General features: G+C 34.9%; 1 protein-coding gene across 2 annotated transcripts in view; it reads left to right on the forward strand.

Annotated features, from left to right (window-relative positions):
* The window catches only part of Vps37a (VPS37A subunit of ESCRT-I), a 38,111-nt gene extending 14,504 nt beyond the window's left edge, over positions 1 to 23,607 (forward strand). The window contains exons 2-12 of one of the 2 annotated variants that reach the window (XM_051182293.1): positions 1,900 to 1,974; positions 3,510 to 3,624; positions 4,349 to 4,449; positions 10,573 to 10,798; positions 12,802 to 12,872; positions 14,085 to 14,212; positions 14,316 to 14,356; positions 14,434 to 14,502; positions 20,748 to 20,891; positions 21,863 to 21,943; positions 23,265 to 23,607. In XM_051182293.1, coding sequence (XP_051038250.1) covers positions 1,900 to 1,974; positions 3,510 to 3,624; positions 4,349 to 4,449; positions 10,573 to 10,798; positions 12,802 to 12,872; positions 14,085 to 14,212; positions 14,316 to 14,356; positions 14,434 to 14,502; positions 20,748 to 20,891; positions 21,863 to 21,943 — 1,051 coding nt within the window. In that variant the 3' untranslated portion in view covers positions 23,265 to 23,607. Of the gene's footprint in view, positions 1 to 1,899; positions 1,975 to 3,509; positions 3,625 to 4,348; positions 4,450 to 10,572; positions 10,799 to 12,801; positions 12,873 to 14,084; positions 14,213 to 14,297; positions 14,357 to 14,433; positions 14,503 to 20,747; positions 20,892 to 21,862; positions 21,944 to 23,264 lie in introns of both variants that reach the window. The other variant, XM_051182292.1, reaches the window with a different exon arrangement.
* Positions 23,608 to 25,585: the final 1,978 nt, after the last annotated feature.

The raw sequence follows: 25,585 nt of genomic DNA on the forward strand, positions 1-25,585 counted from the left end.
CAGAACAAGGAAAATTCAAGCTGATTCTTTTGTCCCTTATGCTTAGCTTTCATACTGCTGGAAGGTGCTACACATGCTACTTACTGAAGGAAAAAAGTAATCTTTGAATTTCTTAGCTATTTCTTGTCATTGATAGCCACATTCCATAGGGCATTAGAGGAAAAAACTTATTTACATCTAGGATTCGCCATAGCTCCATTCCAGCTGTAGTGGTTTGAATAAAATGCTCCCATAGAATCACATACGTGCATGCCCAGCCCCCCCATTTGGTGGAACTGTTTTGGAAGAGTTAGGAGGTGTGGTCTTGTAGGAAGTCTGGCACTGGAGGAGGGCTTTGAGGTTTCAAAAGCTCATGCCAGGCTCAGTCTCTCTCCCTCCTGCCTGTGGATCAGATGTAAGCTCTCAGCTAAAGCTAATACCTGCCTGCTGCCATCCTCCCTGCCATGGTGGTCAAGGGCTAGCCCACTGAAGCTGTGAACAAGTCTCCATTAATTGCTTTCTTTTGTAACTTGACTTGGTCATGCTGGTGCTTCACAGCAATAGAAAAATAACTAAGACAACAACACTTAGAACCTTTCAAAGTATTTAAGAGTTACATGTTTGAGAGGGCAGGTTTTTATTAAAGGCTAGAAAATACAATAGTCCAAAAATGAGGAAAATAAATAACCTTTCTAAAATGAACAGGAAATAAATCATCATGCATTTGCTAGGACTTTCAAACACTGGTGAATACTAAATGTCCTCTACTGTGTCAGTGATTGAGTACTACTTTGTGTGCCCCGTTTAGAACCAGTAGAAATGTTAACATTTAAGTGCACTCCCAAAGCTTCGTATTGCTTAGATTTGAGCTTGTAGGCTGTCAAATTAGAAGGGCTTTATATTGGGAGCTCTGCTCTGAGAATGTTAACAAAGACTCCCAAAGTAGGAACTCAAACAAGATAAAAGCTTATTTTGCTCTCACATAAAATAAATTTAAGCCAGGCATGGTGACACTTGGGAGGCAGGGGCAGATGGACTTCTTTGAGGTAAAGAGGAGCCTGGGCTTCATTGGGAGTTTCAGGTCAGTCAAGGCTACATGTAGTAAGCCTTCTCTCAAACAAAACAAAACAAACAAGCAAACAAAACCAAGAATCTAGCAATTGCATACTTATCAAGGACCCTAGCTAGTTGTTTCATTGCTGTGTGTTGCCCACCAACCATTCATAGGATGCCTCAAAATGGCTATTACTGTGCAAGCCTGGCATCTATCTAGACAGGGAGTAGAAAGAAGGCCAGGAAGGTAGAAAGAGCTCTTAGTAGTTGTAGTTGCATTGTAAGCAGCTTCCAATCCACTCCTCTACTAACTTATATTTTTACTGGATTGGACATAAAGTCTAGTTTATAAGAAAGAGTTTGGCTTTCGAGTATGGCTACCCAGAATAAGAACAGGTTATTTGGGGGAAGAGGAGGAAAAGTGGAAAGCAGCCAGCAGCTGTTGTCTTGCCACACCAAGACACATTAATTGGGACTTCTTGGTTTAAGCTCTTAAGACCCAGGCATCCCCAGTTACCTGTAAAACTGGATTGTGGCAGAGTAGAATCAAATACTTACCCAGAAGGCTTGCAGGTATTTCTACTAATGATAAATTGATGCAATTATATTAAATCAGTCTAAGATTAATCTGAGTGTTCCTTGTATGTATTCCTCAGCGTCCTTTCCTTACCCTTTGGATATTTCAGAATATTATTGCCTGCATATTTGATAATTCCAACTATGGTAATTTTCTCTCTAGATGTGAATTATATCAGCTATTGAAATGTAATTAAACCTGAAAAATTTATAAGCTATAGAATTTGGTTTGATATTAACAGTTTTATAGATTGATTTCTTTTTATGTCTTTTCCAAATTTTCTCTTACAGTATAGCTGAAATACAAAAAGATGTAGAATACAGATTGCCATTCACAGTAAACAACCTAACAATTAACATTAATATGTAAGTAGAATTCTTTTCTAATTTTTGTGAATTTGTTTTTAGTTTTTCTTTATGTCTTAATAGCCAGACAATATTAATGTGTGAATAGAATTATAATCTGTATTTTATGTAATAGGAACTAACTTTTTTGTTTTGACTCTTAGTTAATATCAGACATAAGCTGTTTAAATCAACTTATTCATAGTAACTATAATGCTAAAATAGTGCTCATTTTAGTGAAATAAAAGCTCATTGCTTAGCACATGGATACCGGGGGTCTTATTAAATTCTAGTTCTCTGAACAAATCAAAGGATAGATATATAGCTCTGACAAGAATTAAAGTATTTAACCTGACAAATATGACCTTTATGAATCTATATAGTAGCCTTACAAATTAGGATATATTATAGACTTATAATAAATGGCTGTGACATGAATCCATTGTCTGGTTTCAAAGGTCACTTATTGCCCCTTTTGCAAACTAATTTAACATTCTTGAGCTATAAAAACAAGAAAAAATAAAACCTTCAGCAATATAAATGAATTCATTTTATTTCTCATCCAATGACCATATAGATTTAGGTAGGAGAGTCCAACAAAATTCATTTATTTATTTGTTTATTTTTCGAAACAGGGTTCCACCATAACTTTGTAGACCAGGGCTGGTCTCGAACTCAGAGTGTCAAAATCCAGTTTTTTGATAATGCTATTAAGAAGTACTTTTCTTAGCCAATACATGAGCAGAAAAACTTAATGGGAAATATTCTGAGTTTTCAAAACTTGGAAAATAGAGTTCTACATTTAATAAACTTTATTAAAATATTTCATAAACTAACCTTAATTTGATAATACTTAAAAGGTTAGATTTTTTTTTCAATTATGAGCTCTTTATTCTTACTTAAAGCCAAATCATTTTTCTTCATTGTGAGAACAGGGTTAGCACAGAATTTAAGAATTTGATAAATGAAGGCTGGATGACAAGTACAGTAGTTCAGTCTTAGTTACTTGCTTTCTTATCCCTTTTCTCATTAGGTGTATATGCATGCTGAGGTAATTCTAGGTAGGATTTCACAAGTAAAACACACACACACACACACACACACACACACACACACACAGCCAGAGCCAAAGCCATAATCCACTAAATAGCCATATGAGTTTTGTATGATTTGTTGTATAAGTGTACAATCTAAGTTTTAGCTGAGATTTTCATTCAGCAAGTTATATTACCTTTGAAATCAATTCATTGACATCCTGAAAAGACAGTTTTGTAATCTATGGATCCCACATTCCATGTTAAAAAAGAATATTTCATTGAATTATTATGTTATTTTATTGCCAAAACATAGTCTTTTATATATTTCAAGTCTGCTAAATATCTCTATAATAAAGCACTTGTCACTAAAGAATTAATCCATGTAAGTCAATGTGAAAGTTTAATTTGCTTCTAAGTAACTTTGTTTTAGGATTATGAAGTCACATGATATATATATATATTTTTCATCTGTTTGTGTTTTTTTTTTGTGTGTGTGTGTTTGTGTTATTCCTTTACTAGATTACTTCCTCCACAATTTCCTCAGGAAAAACCAGTGATTAGTGTTTATCCACCAATAAGACATCACTTAATGGATAATCAAGGATTATATGTTACCTCGCCATTAGTAAGCAATGTATGTATATACTGCAGTTTATTTCAGAATAATCTAATACATTTATTACATTTTTATTAGTCTATAAATCTAAAATGAACTGAAATTTTCATTTAGAAATTAATAATCTTAAAAGCTTCCTTAGACAGTACTATTTACTTAAACCTATGACTGAAGTTTTTGGATTTAGTGTAGTTGATTAATGTGTCAAGATTAATGTGACAATGATTAATGTAACTTAAATATATCTCTGAACAATCAAATTATTGTAAATTGTGAAGTATGAGAGTATTTTAGCTCTATTATTGATTGAATAGAGTTTTAACCTGATTTGTTAATTACCAAATACTTATGATTCCATAAGAAAGTGTTGCAAGTCATGGATTTTCAGTATGTTGACACGGTGCTCTTTGCTTTTCTATTATTTTTATTTTATGTGTATTACTGTTGTGCTTACATGTAAGTGCACCACATGTGTACAGTGCCCACAGAGGCCAGAGGAGAGCATCACATCACCTAGAACTGAAGTTACAGAGGTTATGAGCGGCCACGTAGGTACTAGGAACTGAACCTGGGTCCTCTGCAAAACATTAAGTGCTCTTACCCACTGAGCCATCACTCCAGCCCTCTTTTCTGTTTATTCTTGTGTGCAAACATTGGTTTCAAATGACATCTGTTCCCATGAAATTTTGTCATCTTGTTTTGAGAGGATTTTTTTATCATTATGTATTACTGTTAATTTCAGTTTACAATGCACTCAGATCTTGGAAAAATTGTTCAAAGTCTTTTGGATGAGTTCTGGAAGAATCCTCCAGTTTTAGCTCCTGCTTCAACAGCATTTCCATAGTAAGTATATTTATAGTATGTAACTTTAGCACAAATTTTCATTTATCATAATTGTAGTTTAAAGGAATTGATGTTCAAATCGACAGCCTTCTGATTGTCACACACTCACCTTCATGCCCAGAAGGCCAAAGTTTTCAGAGGATGCTGAGTATTTCTCTTGTAGCTGTGTATTTATCTACCCTCTTTGTGATAACAGGTACATGGAACAATTGTTGCATTTCTTTTTGGCTATTTCCTGTTGATATCTTACTATAATAGGTGAGGGTTTAACTGTCACAAAATTTCCTTTCTCCTCTTAGTGAAAGTTATGATTTCTACATAAGTCTATTTGGTGTGTTTGTTACATGACTCTTAAGTATTAGCCATTGCTGAGCCACGTATGTTTTTTTATCCCATTTTTGTTCATGTGATATCAGGCAGATAATCTCTAGGTTCTGTGTTTAGTTGGTTTGTTGTAGATTTTTTGTTTGTTTTTCCTCCACTTTTTTCCTTGTTAGTTACATGTTATTTCTGCCACACAGATCCCATTCAGTAACTTCCTTTTATTGTTCTCTTCAAAATTTCCTTTGCTGTTTTCATATATTGGATTATTTGTTTCTTGGGTTTTATATTTCTCTTTTTAAGTATGTCTCCTAGTTTCTTGATTTACTATCTTCCAATAATTTCCTGAGTAAAGCACTAGCATGGACAGAAAATCATACTAAAATGTGTAATTAAAATAGTAACATATGGGTGTGTGTCATAGGGATCTGAAGCCTGAGACTGTGGCCTTGCATGTGTCAAGTAGGGGCCACAAAGTACCATCCCCAACATATTTTAATCTTATTTTAAGACAGTTACATTCAGCTGCCTAGACTTGCAATGTAACCAGCAGAGCTTGTAGTTGTGATCTCTGTCTTGCTTTCCTGGGTAGCCAAAATTATAGACCTGTGTCAACATGCTTGGAAAGTTTTCTTTATGAATCTATAGTTTGGTTAGGTACTAGTGGTAACTCTTTTGTTTTGCTTTCTTTTTTTTTTTTTTTTCATTAGCTGGTATAGCTTTAAGAAGTGTGATTGAATAATATGAAAACTCACTTAACACTCCTGTGTGGCAATTTTTGTTAGTTAAATACCAAGACTCTATGGAGGCCATTGGCTATTACCATTGAAGACAGCCTGAGTTTCCTCACAGCATGCCACATGGAGAGAGGTCAGACCAGCCAAGTGGAAGCTGTACTGTCTGTTTAGGTGTAGCTGTGAGTGTTGCACATCATTTCTGCTGCTTTTCAAGTACAGTCGGCCTGAAAAGGAGAAGAAATAGACTCTATCTCCCACTAAAGTGGCAGAATTTAAGAAAAGCATGTGTTTATGGGAAGTATGCTCTGGAAATCTTGCAGTAGTTATTTTAAAAAATATAGTCTGGCACATCTCTGATCACAAAAATTCACCTGTATCCTATATGCAAAAAAAAATTCACTCTCACACAAGAACTTTCCTAGTTTATTATATAATAGACTTACACTCATGTTCAGGTATATAGAAGTTTTTGTTTGTTTGTTTGTTTTTGTTGTTTTGGTTTTGTTTTGTATCTGTGTTAAGAACATTTCTTAAACTGAAGAAGGTGGATTAAAATGACAAGATTGTTGCCCCACATATATCCAGCATGACTTGGTAGACCACTGTGGACTACTCTAGTTGGGCTCACTGCTTTGATAGAGCCATAGTTTTGCTTTGTGGAATGACCAGAGAATAAAATTCACTTATTGATTTTGCTTTTGGATCATTCTTTTTTACTAGATATATAGTGTGATTTAGTGATTCAGCTCAAATATAGTTTTGCTTTGGATATGTAAGGCCCTTGATGCCATCAGAAAGATGTAAGGAAGATCGAAGGGAGGGTTTAGAAGTTGTAAAAGATCAGAAATTAAAATGACTCTAGAGATAATTTCTTTTTTACTATGTGTATGCACGTATATGTGCAAGTACATGAGCACATGTGTGTGGGGGCCAGAGGTTGATATCAGATATTTTCCTCATGGGATCTCTTCCTTTGACTGCTCATCTTACTTTATTGATACGAAGTTTTTTACTGAACCTTGAGCTTCTCACTTGGCTAGGCAGGCTGGCCAGTGAGCTCCAGGAATCCTCCTCTTTTGTCCATCTCCTACCCATTCTTAGTACACTTATAGATGTATGTCTTTATGTCCAGCTTTTAAATGGGTGCTAGGAATATTAGCATAAGTGTTGTAATTAAAAAAAAAAAAATGTGGCTCCAGAGAAAGACACCATGTAACAGAGTTTACCTGGAAGGGTTTTCTTTTGTTTTTAATTAGGGGAATGGGAAAAATGAGGGGTGGGGGAGTGGGAGGCTCCCTGAGGCTCCTGAGGACAGGAGCAGAAGAAGAGAAAAGAGAGGTTGGGGTGGGGTGGGGACAGAGACAGGAGACAGACAGAGAAGCTGAGAGAGAGGGAGGGAGAGAAGGAGGGAGGGAGGAACAGAAAGAAAGATGGGAAGTGGGCAGGGCCCTTTTAAAAGGGAACATAGTGAATGTGCACAGTTGGTGCTCTCAGTGGCTATAGCTGAAGGCATATCCTGTCAGAACCCCAAGGACAGGCCAGTGCAGATGCCTGAATACTAACAGTAAGTATTCATGCTTATGCAATCCATCAGATATATTAAATGAAATTTGAATCTAGAATACATAGAGAATCTAGAATATATAGAATATAAACTGCACAACCTTAAATTTGAAGTGTACTAATTTTCTAATTGAGGGGATATTAAAGCTGTTTATCATTTTGAGTCTCAAAATCTTCCAATATAAATCTTGAATATCTAAAACTGTCTTAACTTTTTCTGCTAATTTTGTTCTGCAGATTTTTTTTTTTTTTTTTTTTTTTTTTTTTTTTTTGTTGTTGTTCTTGTGGGAGGGTATTGTGGCACCAAGGATCACACTCAAAGCCAAGCTACCCAGGCTAGGGCTGAATCCCTAGCTTCTACCTGTTTTTAAATTTTGAGACAATTCAAGACTCAAGACGAGTCTTGAACTCACATTTCTCCCTGCCTCGGCCTCTGAGTAGATAGTATTATGAGCCCTACAACACCAGCTTAGCTAATACAATTATTTTAATCCATAATTTTTACAGTCTGTAGCTGGTAGACCTTTGTGGGGGGAGTACCTGGAAATGGTATTCTACCCTCCCTCCCCCCGAAAAACAAATCTAAATTATGGGAGAGGGTTTGAGACGAGTAGGGGTGAAAACTAGAAGTGCTCTCATGAAAGAGTAAAGACAAAGCACAAAGAGACCATTGGCTGGAGTTTGGTGGGCTTTTGATTATGATCATCCGAAGGGCAGCTTTGCATGTTTTGAAAATTAGCCAGTGTTTCCTGCAATAATGGGGAAAGAGAAACTATACCTAGTGAATTAGATGGTCTGTGTAAAGGTTTCTGTACAGTCTTGAAGATGCTGCCTAGCTTTGCTGGCTGAAATACTGTAATACATTGTGGCAGGACAGAGATGAATTACAGACCCGCTAATGTGTCAGAGACAAGACTTCCTGTGATTTGAAATCTAGTTTCCCATTCTGTTTTCTGTCTTAAAGTTCTGACCTCTTTAATAGGTGATAACAATGGATCTCAGATGTAGGTAGTGCTTTAGCAACTGTCCAGTAAGGAAAACACCTTCTAAAAACCTTAAAAGCATTGTCTTTCACCAGTCTTCCTGGAAGCCCTGTAGGTTTGTTGCTATTTTCTAAAAAGCAAAGAGGCCATTAGATCTTTCAACATTTATAGGTGAGAAGCAGGTAGAAAAAAAAAAAAAAAACATTAGCAAAAAATAGCTCTACTTTTGTGTTTGTGTGCTAGGAATTGATCCCAAGGTCTGTGTGTGCTATGCTGACTTTACCACTGAGTTGTGAACCTAGCTCACTCATCTTTTTTTATGAAATTCCTTTTCAGTCTGATACTGCATCTGTTAGAGCTATCTGGTTTTCTTATTGTGCATTTTAATATTTTTATTTCTTCCAAATATAGAATTTTGACAAATAATGCAAAATTGTTCTCTAACAGAGTTACTATACCAATATTTACTTACATATACAGTGCCCATTTATCCATGCCCATTTCCAGTATGAGATATTGTCACAATAGATCTTTGCCCATTTTGTAAACATAAAAAAAAAGTTATTTAATTTTAGTTGTTATCCAACATTAAATCAAGCATTATTTCCTGTTTTTAAAATGCTTAATTTTATGGAAGTTATATATCAATCTGTAGTCCACTTGCTGTTAAGTTATTGGAAATTCTTTATGTATTAGAAAATTGTCCTTCTATGTCTGATATGACTTTCAGCTTTTCTTACCTTGATTTATGTTAGTTAGGTAGTTGGTGGTTCTGGAGATAGAACCCAGAGCTTTGGGCTTGTTGGGAAATGTTCTACCACTGACCATTTTTATATTACAGCAGCTTTGGTTTGGTTTTGGTTTTTCAAGAAAGAGATTATCAGTGTAACAGCCTTACTCTGTAGACCAGGTTGACCATGAACTCTCAGATCCATATGCCTCTGCTTCCCAAATTTTCTCTTACAATTTTTTGAATTTGGAATTACAGAAATCCCTGCATACTTTTCCCACTTTAAGGTTGAAATATTCCAAAGATTTTCTTTAGTCCAAGATTTTAAAACTGTATAATCCTTGATCTATTAGTTTTTATCCTATTATGAAAATGAGCACTTGACTCTTACATTTTTCCAAATATTACCACACTGTTTTTCAACTGCTCTGTTTTTATTTCCAATCTAAACAACTATTTTCGTTTATTTATTTCAAACTCTTCCTAGCCATACACCAATGTTTTGTTTTAATTTGTTATTATATTAATTATATAATTAAGGTCCTATTCTTTATTTTACTGTGTGGAAGAGGTAATATATTTATATTTCTCTTTCAAATTATTTTCTATCTATTCTTGAATATTTTCCATGTAAACTTTTAGTGTCACTAGTAGACTACTTTAAAATCCCATAATAGATGGTTTCTTCTAATAAAATGTCCAGCTCAGCCATGTGGTGGTGGTGCACACATTTAATTCCAGCACTTGCAAGGCAGAGGCAGGCAGATATCAGTGAATTCAAGGTTAGCCTGGTCTACAGAGTGAGCTCAACTCAGGTTAATTTCTATCATTAAATGAAATAAAGTAGTACCAATATAAATGAAATATTTTAGTAGTTATTTAGTATTATCTCCAAATTATACCCACCTCTTTATAACTTTAGAATGCCTAATGATTGATTGAGTTATTATTAACTCAATTGTTTACATTTGTATGAATTTTCAGTGTTTGTTTATGCATGAAGTTATCCTGATTCTTTTATAATTTGATTTCTCCTCAATTTTTTGTTGGTTTGTTTTTTTGAGACAAGGTCTGTCTATGTAGCCCTATGATCTAGTACTCTTTGCAGACAGGATGGCCTTGAACTCATAGAAATTTGCTTCTACTCCCTAGTGCAGGGATTAAAGGTGTGAGCCATTGAAGCTGGCTTCTACCACTTTAATGGGAGGAAAGATGTTCATTTTAAAACATCTTGCTAAAATAAATATTGACTAAATCACTTTCTGATTAAGTCCCAAGTAAATGATTTGCTATTCTTTAAAATATACATTTATGCTTACATATGATTCTGCTTGTAATTTTTTTAACATTTTAGTAGCTAGTGTATATATTTAATTTTTCTTTCAAAATCTCTAAAAAAAAACCAGTATTACCTTTAAGGTAGATTTTTGGCCAACATCAAAAGCCCCTTAACAACATCCAATTGCATAAATTTTCTGGATAAAATGCTCTCTATAAAGAAACAAAACTAAATGATGTCACTGAGATACTGAAAACTCAACAATGACATGCATGTCTTTTTACAGCAAGTACTTGGATTGTTTGCTTTCTAGAGCATTTTCCCTTCTTTTCATAGAAACCATACTTTATTTTTGAAATGCTTATAGTTTATAATTTATATAATTTAATTTAATTATGAAATCACTTGCAACAAGAACTTTTCATATGTGGAAATGCATGACCATTGTTATTTAGGACAATTTTGGGACAATTTCACTCCTAATACATTATCTTCTCTTTCTTTCTTCAGCCTGTATAGTAATCCAGGTGGGATGCCTCCTTACCCTTCTCAAGGTTTTCCATTTCTTCCTTCATATCCTCCACAAGAAGCTAACAGGAATATCACATCTTTGTCTGTAGCTGACACTGTTTCTTCTTCAACCACAAGTTATACCACAGCCAAGCCAGTGGCACCTTCATTTGGCATCCTTTCAAGTCTGCCTTTACCTGTTCCCACAACAGAATCTTCAGCGCCGGTTGGTATCTTCAGAAGTCTATATTTTGTACCTGTGAAATAGGTATTCAGTCAGCTATCATTTATTATGTCCATCTGCTAAGATAGGCGTGAAATAAAAGATAAATCATACTTATCTCACGTAAAAAACTCAAAAAGGTAACCAATAAAGAATTGCAAATATAGAACTTGTAGAGATAGATAGTGTAGAGTTGTGGGAGATAACTGAAGTTATTGCCCCCCCAGAGACCAAATAGAAGAAGCAGGTAAATAATATCAGTCCAGTTTTTTTTTTTTTTTCTTCAGACTGCACACAGTAGCTGCTCAGTGAAAATGAGGCAGATAAACAGACAGATAGATGAATTTATGCTTGAGGCCAGACAGACTTTTAAAGATGGTTATAAAATTTTGAGGATAACAAGAGGTACAAAGCACTAGATGATTGAAAACATTGACAGAGGCTTTGCACTATATGCCAGGTGCCTGTAATAGATCTGTTACATGTAGGATATATTGGACAAGGCACACAATGATTATTTGGGAGAAGCAGGTGTCAAATCAAAGAGGGTCTGTTGGAGCATGCTGAAGGTTTCCAACATTTTATTGACCTAAAAATCATATGTTCATGAGTGAAACTGATAGCTGTACTCATGTAAGGTATTATAGAAAAAAAGAGACCAATATTATGTGCGTACAGTTTATCTGTAGATTTGGAGGTTGACGTGATGGTTCAGGCATTAAAGCCCATGTAGTCACAAAGAACTGAGTTCAGATCCCCAGCACCTACCATAAAAATCCAGGCATGTTATTCCATGCCTATAATCCCAATACTGGTAAATTAGATACAAGATTTCCTGGGGTTTGCTAGCCATCCAAACTAGCCAAATAATTGGTTGTGTGAGAAACCCTGTTTTGTCCCCCATCCTCACCCTGTCTTCTGAAAAACAAAAAAGAACTGATTGAGAAAGGCACACAGTGTTGATCTCTGGCCTGCACACACACCTATACCTGTACTCACATATATATGCATACACACAAACACAAATATATAAAAATATATTTATACATATACATTACGTTTAACATTGCTGATTTTACAGTTTATAATCATTAAGAATACAAACCAATAGATTTTGTTTTTCCAAAATTTGTCATCATTTTGAATAAACTATCACTTATTGTTTTTTGTTTGTTTGTTTTTGTTTTTGTTTTTTTTTGAGACAGGGTCTTACTAGGTAGCTCTGGCTTTCCTGGAACTCACTATGTACACCAGGCTGGCCTTGAACTCACCGAAATCTGCCTGCCTCTGCCTCCTGAGTGCTGGGATAAAAGGCATTTGCCACCATACTTGGCAACAAACGATAATTAATGTATTAAAAATGTTAGGGAAAAATTTTGGGTGTCTTAATACATAAACCTCATAAATATTCAAATTGGTAGTGTTCTTCATCTATCCTATTACCATATTTGACTTAAATATATAATTACTCAGGATGCTGGCGGTTTAGCAATGTATGCTTAATGTTTTTACTTGAAAGAAGTTATTCATTTACATCTATGAAATCCACAGATAATTCTCTATACCTGTTACAGATGCTCTTAAGAGATTTATTTTATAATCATACACTTCCACACAGGCTAATAATACAGGCTCTTTGAAGGCTGAACCCCCTCCCCATCAGAAAAGATAAACTCATATGTATAACAGTACATTGAAAATGGAGGCACATATACAGAGCTTAGCCCTTGGGAAGAGAAGATAGGTAGGTAGAGTTCCACATCACCCTGAACTAATTAGTAAGTTCAAGTTCAGGGTGAGCTACATGGTAAGACCCTATCGAATAGTATTCAAAGTACATTGAGAAATAGACTGATAGAAAGGAAATATATGTACATGTGAGGAGCAAAGACGAAGTTGTGATAGGGAAAGCACTAATAGATGCAGTACGTTAAAGTTTATATAAGATAGATGGGACCAATCAAAAATATAGCTGAGATTTAATATTCTTTAAAACTCTTCTTTAGATTAACCAAAATGGTTTTGGTTATAAGATGCCGGATATCCCTGATGCATTTCCAGAACTTTCAGAACTAAGGTAACAAACTTGAAGAGTAAAGATGGTCTTGTCTATTTTATTTATGGTTTTGTATTCAAATGAAGTAAAATGATTTAAAAGTTTTTTACTGTTCGTTTAGTGTGGTTGTCCTAGTGGGTAAGTAGCATAAATCAGCTTTAGTATGATATATTGTAACATGACTTGTTTATATCTAATGATTGCTCTAGATGCCAAGAATGATATAATAATTACCAAAAGTTCTTTTCTTTCTGGTAACTTGCAGTCTTTGAGAATTATTTGTGAATATATTAGATTCTGATAATTTCAAAATATATCTTTCACTGTTCCCTTAGTAGATTGATGTTGTGTATAGATGAGTAGACTAAAGTTATCATAATATCTAAAACTAGTTTTAAAGCCAGACTCTTATTCAGATTTATAGTAGATAAGGTGGCAGGGTTCAGGTTTAAGGTACCATTTTTCATATAATGTATGATGTGCTACACATAAAGCATTTTTGGTGTGGTACCCATTGAATGCAATTAAGAATTTTCTGTAACTTTGTGTCTTTGGACTATATTCTACAAAGATTATACAGATTAAAGCCTGTGAACAATCCTATGTTTAAAAAAAAATGAAGTTTGACATTATTTGATCCAGTATTTTAGTTCATGGGTAAACATAGAAATAATTTTTAAAGAATGCAAGTCCCATGACAGAAAAGATGTGTTACATATAATTTATGGGTTCGGTATGCATTATAATGTTTAACTGCCAGGAAATAAGACTATTTTTCTTTTCTCCTTTTTAAAAGTTGACCTACTATAAAAAACTTGCGAAAACATCAACACTACAGAAAGAGAAATAAAAGTGTGATCAGCCTCCATTATTTGTAATCGTCCACATGGTTCTGACTCGTTTCTATGCTCTTCTGTCCAACTCTGTTGGGAATTGTGGGTATGAATCAGGCTTGCTCTCTATGGCTTCAGTTTTCTTCAGGTTCCTTTTTTTTTTTTTTAAGCTCTGCATTGGCCTGGGCCCTCCCACATCAATCAGTCCTACAGCTTATAGGCATAGTAGTCTTACAAAGGCATTTTCTCAGTTGAGGTTTCCTCTTCTTAGGTGATTCTAGTTTGTCACATAAAACTAGCCATCACACAGGTCAAGTTGGAAAGTTGAACATTTATTATCACGAAGAAAAACTAGATGAGTGATATTTAATAACAGTTTGCTTTTTCTTTTGTGTCTTAGTGTGTCACAGCTCACAGACATGAATGAACAGGAAGAGGTGTTACTAGAACAGTTCCTGATGTTGCCTCAACTAAAGCAAATTATTGCTGACAAGGAAGACCTTGTAAAAAGTATCGAGGAATTAGCAAGTATGTTTCCTTTTGCTTTAATTCATAAGTTCTGATAAAAAAATATGGTCTATGTTGGGAAATAAGCCAGAGATTTATCTTACAGGAAAAAATCTCCTTTTAGAGCATAGCTTGGAAACCAAAAGGCAAACCGTTTTAGATAAGGTGAGTTACTGATCATTTTTAAGACATTTTTACAGTTCAAAAATCAAATTAAACAGCAATTTTATGTTTTCTTTTAGTATGAATTACTTATACAAATGAAATCTACTTTTGAAAAGAAGATGCAAAGACAACATGAACTCAGTGAGGTATGACTAGTTATTTGTGGTCCTCATGGGAGCTGCTAATATGCAGGTGCTTGGTCACTTCCCTTGCTTTCACTTCATCAGAAACTGTTTATTGCCCACCTGACTCTATAAAGCTGAAACCTATAAACATGGAGTTCATGTCCATACAAGAGTTATTTAGTTCTAAAACCCTAAGAATATGAAAAGCCCCAGCAAGTACAAATAAGGAAAGTAGTATATACTACTAGCCCTTACTAACTAAAGCTACATAGTATTCTTTTGATTTAATAAAAGTCACTAGGAACCCCCAGTGATCATCGCACTTAAAACACCCTACCTGTTGTCTGTCATTGCTTGGGAAGTACCCAACATTGTAATAAGGAGGATGACTCACACACACACTATAGAAGAACAAGAAGACAATTGTTACCAGAAAATAAATGGAATGTTAGAGACATGACAGAACTTTTACATTTCATCAATTGCTGTTACCAAACAAGGTATGGAAAAACAGAAAAACCTTCATTTACGATAAAAACAGAACTGTAAAATACTTAGAGAAAACCCCCTGACATGTTAGGAAACCTCTAATTGATGTAAAAGAATACTTATATTCTTTAATTAGAATACATAAAATATCAGTGAAAGAGTATTCTTAAGATTTGATTTTTAATATGACTTACAAATTTTGTATTTCCAATCAGTCTGTCAAATACGTTTTTAAAATTTTTAACAGATTTTTTTTTTTTTAAAGTCTGAATGGATTAAAGTAATCAGGAAGGAGTTAAACAAATAAAAGGGAATGAGAAAAAACATGCCTTCTTCAATACCAAAATATACTGTATAACCTAATTTAAAATGATGTAGTAGTTTTGTAGGAAGATAAAAATAGTTGTATGTAACAGGTTGCAATTCAAAAATAGATTCATGTATGTGATCAATAACTGGAAAAAATTCAGGATTCAACAAATTATGTAATTGGTTTAGTGTCCAATAAGAGATAATCTTATCCTTTATATCAAACCTTATAAAGATCATATCATACAGAAAATAGAAAGATACTACACAGAGTCTTAGTAGAAAGTATAATAATTAGTTAATTCCTAGAAGTTTTTAAAAAGATTTTTTTTATGTGAAACAACCAGTTTTCCAGTTGTAATAGAAGACAAAAGCATAGAGGGGAAAATGTTCACATTTAAATATATAAATTTAAACTTTATATGTAGTAATAATAAAATTGAGAGTGAAGATTAAAAAAAAGAACACATGTAATATGGACAACACAAATATTGCCAGTGGGAAATAAAGAACAAACGAGAAATTAGCAAATAAAACTCAGCAAAGGAAAACCAAAAGAATTCTGATTTTGAACTAAGAAATAGAACACTTATCAATCCTTTGTAAGGATGCAGTTGTATCCCTGCCACCAATACTGTTTAGCTTTAACATTTTTGTTAACCTCTGGCGTTTATGTAAGAACTGTAGAATGGTTTAAGGTTCTTTTTTTCCCCTGAAACAGGGTTTCTTCATGTAGCCCTGGCTGATGTGGAACTTGCTCTGTAGTCCAGGCTGGCCTCAAACTCACATCACAGAGATCCTCCTGCCTCTGCCTCCTAAGTGCTGGGATGAAAGGTGTGTGCCACCACCAACTGGCTTAAGATGATTCTTGAAATACTTAAAAATATAAAACAAAGAGACCCTTCACTTGCTGAGTTCCTGGAAATACGCTCAACCAGGAATTTCTAGTGATGCACACTTAAAGTATGAAAATTAAGTCAGTAGACTTTTGATTACCTGTCTCCTTATTACCCACTGTGTGTTCCAATGCTTGGCACTAACAAATAAATGTTTAATGAATAAATAATGGAAATACATGAGGGTTGTATTAAATTCTAGTTTGTTTTTTTTTTTTTTCACAGACAAAATGTGTCTTTAAAAAAATAGGTAACGTGGGTGATAAGAAAATGTTATTTGTTGTACATACCTGCAACAATATTTCAGTAATGTACCACCCCATAGCACTTTAGGATGGCTATTAAAAATTCATTTTTATTAGAGTAAATTTTTCTCTAGACATTCCTTTTTTTCCCTTCTGGAGAACTCTGTTCATGTTCCAAGCCAATTTATTGAAAGGGCCACTGCTTTTTTTTGACTCTTTCATTTTTGATGATTTTTTTGTTTGTTTGTTTTGTTTTGTTTTTCAGTTTTTTGAGACAGGTTTCTCTGTATTGCTATGGAGCCTCTCCTGGAACTAGCTCTGTAGACTAGGCTGGCCTTGAACTCACAGAGATCCGCCTGCCTCTGCCTCCTGAGTGCTGGGATTAAAGGCGTGTGCCACCAACACCCAGCTTCATTTTTGAGTTCTTTATGTGAGAAGTACAGTTGGCAAAGATTTATCTCCCATTCTTTGGGCTTTATATTTACCCAGTTGATTGTTTCTTTAGCCACACAGAAGCTTTTTAATTTTTTGAAATCCCACTTGTCAAGTTGTTGACCTTAATTCTTGGGCAAATAGAATCCTATTCAGAAAATCCTTTCCTGCACCTGTTATCAGGTAGGGTTCTGCCAATGTTTTCTTATAGCAGTTTCAGTGTTTCAGATTTTATGTTTAGCTCATTGATCCATTTTGAGTTAGTTTTAGTGCAAAGAGGTAGTTATGGGTCTAATTTCATTCTTTTACACGTAGGCATCTAGTTTCCCTTGTTACACATACTATTTTGATCTCCAGTTTTGTTCCATTGATCTACATGTCTGCTTCTGGGCCACTATCATGCTGTTTTTATTATTATGGCTCTGTAATATATCTTAAGATCTGGAATTATAGTCCCTCCAGCATTGTTGTTCTTGCTCAAGATTGTTTTCACTATCCAGGTCTTTTGTGACCCTATACGAATTTTAGGATTGTTTTGTTTTGTTTTTCTATTCCTGTGAAGAATAAATAGGGATTTTTATTGTGATTGCATTGAATCTGTAAATAGCTTTTGATAAAGTGGTCACTTTCATAATTCTACCAATCCATAATCATGGATGTATTTCCACTTTCTAGTGTCTTCCTCTGGCTCTTTTGTTGGCTTATAGTAATATTAAAACTGTGAATTTCTTGTATATAGCTTTTATGTGTTAAGGTATGCTCCCTCTAGCCCTACATTCTGTAGGACTTTTATTATGAAGGCATATTAGAGTGCTCTTTCTGTTTCAATTCTTTGAAAAAAGAAGGATTGTTTGTAGATCTTCAAATGTCTGGTAGAATTCTGCTATGAATCCATCTGGTCCTGGACCTCTTTTAACTGGTAGGTTTTCTTATTACTTTTTTTTCTTCATAAACTCTTTGGTTTAATTTTGATGGTTTGTCTGAATCTATAAACTAATTCATTTCTTTCATTTAAAAATATTCCCTTATAATATTTTGAATTTCTTTGGAGTCTGTTGTAATGTTTCCTTATCATTGATGATTCTGTTGCTTTGGGCCCTCGTTCTTTTTTGTATATTGGACAGGGGTTTGTCAGTCTCATTTATCTTCTCAGAGAATCAGCTCTTAGATTTGTTGATTCTTTGCATTATTTTGTTTCCATTTCATTGATTTATGCTCTGGTTTTTATTGTTAGCTAGGTTTGGATTTGGTTTGTTCTTGATTTTACAAATTTTTGAGTTGTATCATGTCACTTAATGTATTCCTGATATTTTAGTGTAGTATAAATTTCCCTTATTGGACAGCTTTCAATGTGTCCTAGAGGCTTTATTGTATTGTATCTTCAGTTTCATTTAGTTCTAGGAATTTTTTTTTTTCAGTCTTGAGTTCTTCTTTGAACCATTCATCATTCAATGATGTGTTGTTCAATTTCCATGGGTTTGTGTATGTACTACATATTTATTTGCTATCAGTTTTAAGTTTTATAGCATTGTATTCAGATACAAGGAGTGACTCGGTTTCTTTGAATTTGTAAGGATTTGTTTTGTATCCCAGGATGAGTTTGTTTTCAGAAAATTTTCCCTGCCCCTGCGCTGCAAAGTAGAAAATGCATTCTTTGGTGGTAGGGTAAGATATGCTGTAGCTACCTGTTACATCAATTTGATGTATGAGGGCAATTAAATCTTTTGTTTTTGTGTTTATTTTTCCAGATGTTTGGAGAAAGTGGAGTATGGAAACCACCTATTAATAATAGGTTAATTGCAGTTTGTGTCTCTAAATTCAGGAGTATATTTTTAATTAAATTTCGTGCACCAAAGTTTGACACATGTATGTTTAGGATACCAGTGGCATCTTAGGTAACTGTTCTCCCGAGTAGAATGAAGTGTCCCTCCTTATTTACTTCTTGTGAGTAGTTGTAGTATTTTGTCAAATGTTAGGATAGAGATGCCTGCTTGCTTCCTGGTTCCATTTACATGGAGTGGTTTTATTTATCCTTTTACTTTAAGAATGTGCCTCTCTAAAGCTAAAATGTGTTCCTCAGATACAACAGGTAGATGGACTTTGTTTCCTGATCTACTTAATCAGCCTGTGTCTTTTGATTGGAGTGGCCAACCCACAATGGCTAATTAAGACTATCAAAATGTTCCATAGGATTGCCTATAGCTCGATAATACGGAAGTACTTTTTAAATTCAGGCTCCTTCCTCTCAGGTGACTGTGGTTTGTGTTAAGTTGACATAAGACCAACCAGCACAGATCCTGATATTCTTTTGCTTGATTTATTCTATTTTTAAAATGTTCCTTTAAGTTTTCTAATAATTGGGTATTTTACTTCCATTTTGATTTCAGCTTTAGTCTTCTTCAGTGTTTTTATCTTCTGACTGAATTCTTTCCTCAAGTGTTGGATTGTCTTTGTCATTTCCTCTAGCCTTACATTTGTGTTTTCTTGCGCATCACTTAGGCAGGCATTTATTCTTTTTATGTACGTTCCTTCTCTTTAAGTTCACTGAGCTATTTCTTTGTGTCTTCTTTAAGTTCTTTTGTCTTTTAAATTCTGTACCCTGGGGTTCATCTAGGTAATTCTCATTGGCAACCATTTCTACAGGACTGGTAGGTTTGGAAAGAAGATACTGGCTTGATCTTTCTTTTATGTAATTTTGTGATAAGATCTGGCTTTCTTTTGTTAGTTCTAAGTCTGATATAATAAGAGCATGTTAGGATAGAGGGAATGTAAGTTTTGGGTTTGGCTTGAGATTGGAAATGGCTTAGGAGAAATGAAGTCATGGGGACAGAGAGTACTGGACTGGTATACAGGATGTGTGTGTGTGTGTGTGTGGGGTGTGTGTGTGTGTGTGTGTGTGTGTGTGTGTGTGTGTGTGTGTTTTATGCAGACTCACCAGGCTAGACCCTGGAAAAGGATTGGGTATTCAGAGTCTTGTGAGATGTTATATGAATCAATTGCATTGATCTTGTAGGTCTTTGGGGTTGTTAGCATTGTCATAACAGTATTAAATCATCTAAGCTTTCCAAGGTATGGCCACTTATTTATCTTTATTTTTTTTTTATTTCAGCAATGTTTTCAGTGTGCACATTGTCTGTTTCTATGGCTATAGAAGCAGCCTTTGGTCTAGCCTGTATAGACAGCAATAGGAATACAAGGAAGTGGGGTCATTGGGTGATCTGAGTCGGTATTCTCACAGTGATTTAATTTCAAAATATCCAGGGTATAATAATGGTTTACCAGTTTCTCATTTAATAGTTTATAGCTTTTGATTTAGTTTCTTCTGTATTTGGTATCTGTACTTATCAACTGTATGTCAACTTGATATGTACTATATTTGTCAGAGAGGAGGGAGCCCCAGTAGAGGAAATACATCCATAAGATTAGGCTGTACTCAAACCTGTAGTACATTTTCTTATTACTGATTGATGGGAGAGGGCCTACTAGCTCATTGTGGCTGCTGGCTCCAGTGGTCCAGTCAGTGGGCTTGGGTGCTATAAGAAAGCAGGCTGAATATGCCATGAAGAACAAGCCAGTTAGCATCCATGGCCTCTGCATCATTTCCTGCCTCAAGGCTCCTGCCCTGCTTGAGTCCTGTCCTGACTTTCTCTAATGATGAATAGTTATATGGAAGTGTAAGCTAAGTGAACATTTCCTTCCCCAATTGTTTATTTGTTTTTGTCATGGTGTTCCATCACAGCAATAGAAACCCTAACTAAGGCGTTATATCTCTCTAAGTATCCAATGTGAACATTGTTTTCCATATCTCTGCCTCATTTTCCTTGCCTATAGCTTATCTGAGAATTATAAGCTAATGCAGTGCTTGAGTTTTGTTTGCTTGTATGTTTGTTCACAGAGCTGTAGTGCAAGTGCCCTACAGGCAAGATTGAAAGTAGCTGCACATGAAGCTGAGGAAGAGTCTGATAATATTGCCGAAGACTTCTTGGAGGGAAAAACTGAAATAGATGATTTTCTCAGTAGCTTCAAGGAAAAGAGAACAGTATGTAATACTCTTCAATTGAGGATGAGTGACAACATAATATCCAGTTTCTTAAGTTTGTTCATAAGTAAAAATCTTTAACACATAACCAAGCTGGAGTTTTGAGTACTGAGCGGACTCTGAAAAGCCTCTTTGGGGAAGGATAGCAGCACCCTACTGTCGCTTTAAACCTGTTAGTTCTGAGTACATAACCAGGTAATCTAATGATAGTTCTCTTTCAGAAACAATAGTATCTGTAGCATTGTATAGGAGCTTGCAAATCAGCTTAGTTTGATCTTAACAGCTATAATATTCTCCTGAAAAAACCAACTATTTTATAAGTTGCTTAAATACAGAATAACCTATAGAAATGTTTAAAAAATAATAGTAGAACAGCTTTTATTCTAGTAGTGTTTTCATTGTATTCAAGGAAAACAATCTAGTTAACAAGTTATTTATTTAGGCCTATTAATTTAGGCCTAAATACCTAGAATCTCTGAAACAATCATATTTGTTTGATATTTAATGGTTTATGAAATCTTTGTGTGGGGGTGTGTTTGTGTCAGTGTATGCTTTATGTGTATGTAGCATGTTAAAGCAGACAAGGCAAATTTTATTCAATTGTCTCTTTCATGAGAGACAATTGAAATTCAGAGATGGTTAGTAACTTGCCTATCTTTATAGTATTAGTAAGAAATTAGTTCTGACCTATTCTATACTATATAGCTACATTGACGTTTTGGTTGTTAATCTTCCATGCTTAACAAGGGAAGGGTTTAGTTGGAAACTAACATTAGGGAAGTTTATAGTCAAAGATTGTTTTCAAACAAAGTTCAGTGTTTTTCTGGATTCCTAAATTCTGAGGAATTATTTGCTATTTTCAATGTTATAAACTTAAAGGAATGTTAATTAAAATACTCTTACTTGGAATTCTGTCATAATGTAGGAAGCCTGGAAAAAGTGACTGGTATTTTAAATAATTTGTCTTCTAGATTTGCCACTGTAGAAGAGCTAAAGAAGAGAAGCTTCACCAGGTGATTGCAATGCACAGCCAATTTCATACTCCTCTATAGGTAAATTGCATTCCAGCTAGTATCTCAAGGCTATTACCAAGTATTCTTAACTGAATTGTTCTTAACAGGGCCTGTTAACACTGTCATTGTAGTTGTTGTATATGACAAAATGCTGACAATTGTATATTAAACACACCACTGTATAAGTAAGCCTATAGTCAGTAAAAGCCTTTTAGTATTTTTTGTGTGACAGTGTCCTTAAGGAAAGTTTTGTGTTTCCCCCTAAGGTTTCTCATTCTATCACCATCTACTCATCCATGCCCCTAGAGCCCTCAGTCTCTTTCCTTTCTTCTCTCTCCTTGTTTTAGGCGTATTTTGTTTACAAAAGAAACTAATGCCCTATATTAATTCTATTGATGTGATAAAATACCACAGCCAAGACAAGTTTTAGGTGGAAGATTTTGTGTTTATGGTTCCTGAGGGGAGTCCATAATGATGAGGGAGGCATAGAATCAGACAGCTGGAGCAGGAAGCAAGGAGATCACATATTCAAGCACAAACATGAAGCAGAGTGCAAATTTTTAGTACAGGGAGACTACAGACTCTCAAAGCTCACCCATAGTGATACACTAGCAAGGCTGCACCACCTTCTTAAACAGCACTAAGTGTGCAGATATCCAAGCCTATGGGGGGCATTTTTCATTCAAACCACCACATACCCAAGCAACCTTAAATATGAGCTTGTTATTAACGGGAAATACATACACACTTCCTGGAGCCAAAATGAGGAAAGATAGCCCAGTCACTGAGAGTGGAACCCAAACAGCTCTTCTTTTTCAGGTTGGCATCCTCTCCTTTCTGAGTCTTGTTTTTGTGTTTGGACCCTGCGGTCAGTTCCATTGCTTTCCATGTGCTGTGCAAACCTTCTAGAAGTGATCTATATCAGCAGCCCTTTTTTGCCCTTAGCCCATCATCCATTACTGCCCGCAGCAGCCTCTCAAGTTGTAGTACAAATCCTTAGGAGAGATAGAGGAAATTATCTCCTCTAGCCTAATCAGCTTGGCTAGAGATAAGAACCATGTTGTCCAGCACCCAGCCATCTGGACTGAAAGAACCACTTTAAGGAGGCACAAGGGGGATTCCTTGAAAAGAGAGGAAATGATAGGCATTTCTCATCTTTAGTTCAAATTGCATTACTACCAACTTTGAAATTTTTGGATCTTATTTTCTAAATTGAGCTTATTTTTGTACTTTTTGTGTTCAAGAAGTAACTGCAATATTTTCCTCCCAGTCAAGTTAATAGTAAATCTAAACCAGAAAACAGTATAAAGGACTGAGAGTTAATATCTTAAATCTGAAGTTTAAATTTTTTTCATTTCAGATTTTCCAGAAAACATGAATCAAGAAAGAAATGGGACCCAAAACTAAGCACATTGTTTTATATTTATGACTTACAAATTGGCATTTCATGACCATGGCTGAAATCCAGATTCCCTCTATAAATTATGTACATGACAGAGACTGATTTTGTATAGATTAGAATGATTGGTATATTTGTTTTGAGAGATTTTTTTTCTGCACTATTTGCACTAAAATGTTTATTGTTGGCAAATCCTGTATTTAAGTTCTTCTGTTATTCCTGATTAAATATCTACACATGTAATTCTAGCTAGTTTTTAATATTTTATAAAACTACTGATTAACATTTGTAGTTTTAACTTGAAGCTGCCTCATTCTTTCCCTGTCAGTCATGGAAAAGAGAAAAGACACCCCCACCTCTAAAGCATAAACACAGTGTTTCTCTCTCTCTCTCTCTCTCTGTCTCTCTCTCTCTCTCTCTCTCTCTTCTTCTTCTTCTTCTTTCTTTCTAGTTGATAACACTGTCAAAGGCAGTTGGTTTTCAAATATTGAGTCAGGAGACACAAGTTTTGCCAATGTTCCATCTCAAGAAAGCAGCCTGTAATGCCTGCAATGAATGAGAATGGAGAAGCTGCTCTTACAGTTTCATCTTCAAACTAAAGATGCATGCGTTTAGGGAGCAATACAGGTTAACATGCTGGTTTTGTTTTGTTCTGCAACAGGGTCTCACTGTGTAGCCCAGGCTAACCTCAAACTTGTGATCCTCTTACCTGAGTATTGGGATTACAAGCAGGTGCCATTCACCTAGGTAAATACTTTACTTAAAAACTGCCTTTTCACTTAAATCAGTCCAATACAGACTTTCATGCTAATTAAAAAAATATATCTATGGTTTTTAGTTAAATAAAGATTTTTTTAAATATTCCAAATGTTAAAACTGTCCTTTTGTTAAAAGATGGTAAGTCTAGACATAGAAAGTCAGTGAAATTTTAATACTCTAATTTCCTAATTTTTATTCAGCAATTTGTTTCTGCATTGCATCAGAGAATGAACTTATTAAAGTACGTAAAGTAGAAAATGAATAACTACATATCTGAGGTTTAGTAAGGTATGTACATCACTAAATACATTTATTTCCTTTTTATTCCAAAGCCTGTATACATTACAGATTGTCTTGTCTTCATTCTTTTTACTCTACATGGCTTTGATAATAGAATTTTAAGAAAAATAAGTCTTTCCCTAATTTAATGTATTTCATGTTTGTTGAAAACACATTCACATGGACTGTAGAGATCCAATGCTGTCTATATACATTATAATTGCCTGTCTTCCTGGCACTATTGTTAAGGGCATGCTGTTTAATTTGTGATCAACTTGGGGACATTCAGAGGTATCTCCTTACTGCACCTGTTTTGGAGTTTAACATTCCCAGTAATCCCTGTAGTCAGCAGAGAATTTATCAGTCCCAGCCTAGCTGCTTTTAAAAAAAATAGGCATATCCTAGAATAAAAGACATCAGACTACAGGTCTTCTAGAACATGGATTAGTCTGATCTGTCTTACTAAATAAGCCTCTGCTAAACACCCCCAGCATTATAGAAAGTCTACCCAGAGATAGTGGTCTCTGGGTGTCTAGGTTCTTCTCTCCGTTTCACTACACACACACACACACACACACACACACACACACACTATTTGCTTACTCAGAACATGCTGTTTATACAGTCACAACAGTAATCCAGTGGGGTTTTTCTTTAAGCTTGTATTATTCACATTTCCTTGTTTCTCACTTAAGAAAGGTTAATTTATCCTTCAAAATCCAGAGATCCTCTTTAGAATCCAAACATTAGACAGACCTTGGACCAGTTACATGCTTTCAACAAACTGACAAACTTGTTTAGATGGCCATATTTCTTCTTTGTAAAATTTGGTTAAGATATGAATACTAAAAAAGATGTATTATTTTACTTTAGTGTATAGTATAGAAGACTATAAAGGAAGGCCTAGGAATTAAGACTACCTCAGACAGATTTGTCAAGTCAGTGAGGTAATAGTAAAGGCATCTATTTCATTGTTGAGTGAAATTTTCAGAATGAATTAACACTAGGGAATTAATGTCAGAATAAAGAACAGAGGTTGTTTGACCACAGTTACCTATTTAAATTGGAAGATAGATAAGATTGTGTTGAAGTAAACTGTTTGTGTTGTTAAGGCAGGGTCTTTAACCTAGACTACCCTCTAACTTGCTGTGTAACAGGATGACCTTGATATCTGCTCTTCTATCTCCTGAGTACTAGGATCATAAGCATGTATCTGTAAGCCCAGTTTATGTGGTACGTGGGAT

This window comes from Phodopus roborovskii, unplaced genomic scaffold (genome assembly GCF_943737965.1).
Source record: "Phodopus roborovskii unplaced genomic scaffold, PHOROB, whole genome shotgun sequence".
Taxonomy (NCBI): Eukaryota; Metazoa; Chordata; class Mammalia; order Rodentia; family Cricetidae; genus Phodopus; species Phodopus roborovskii.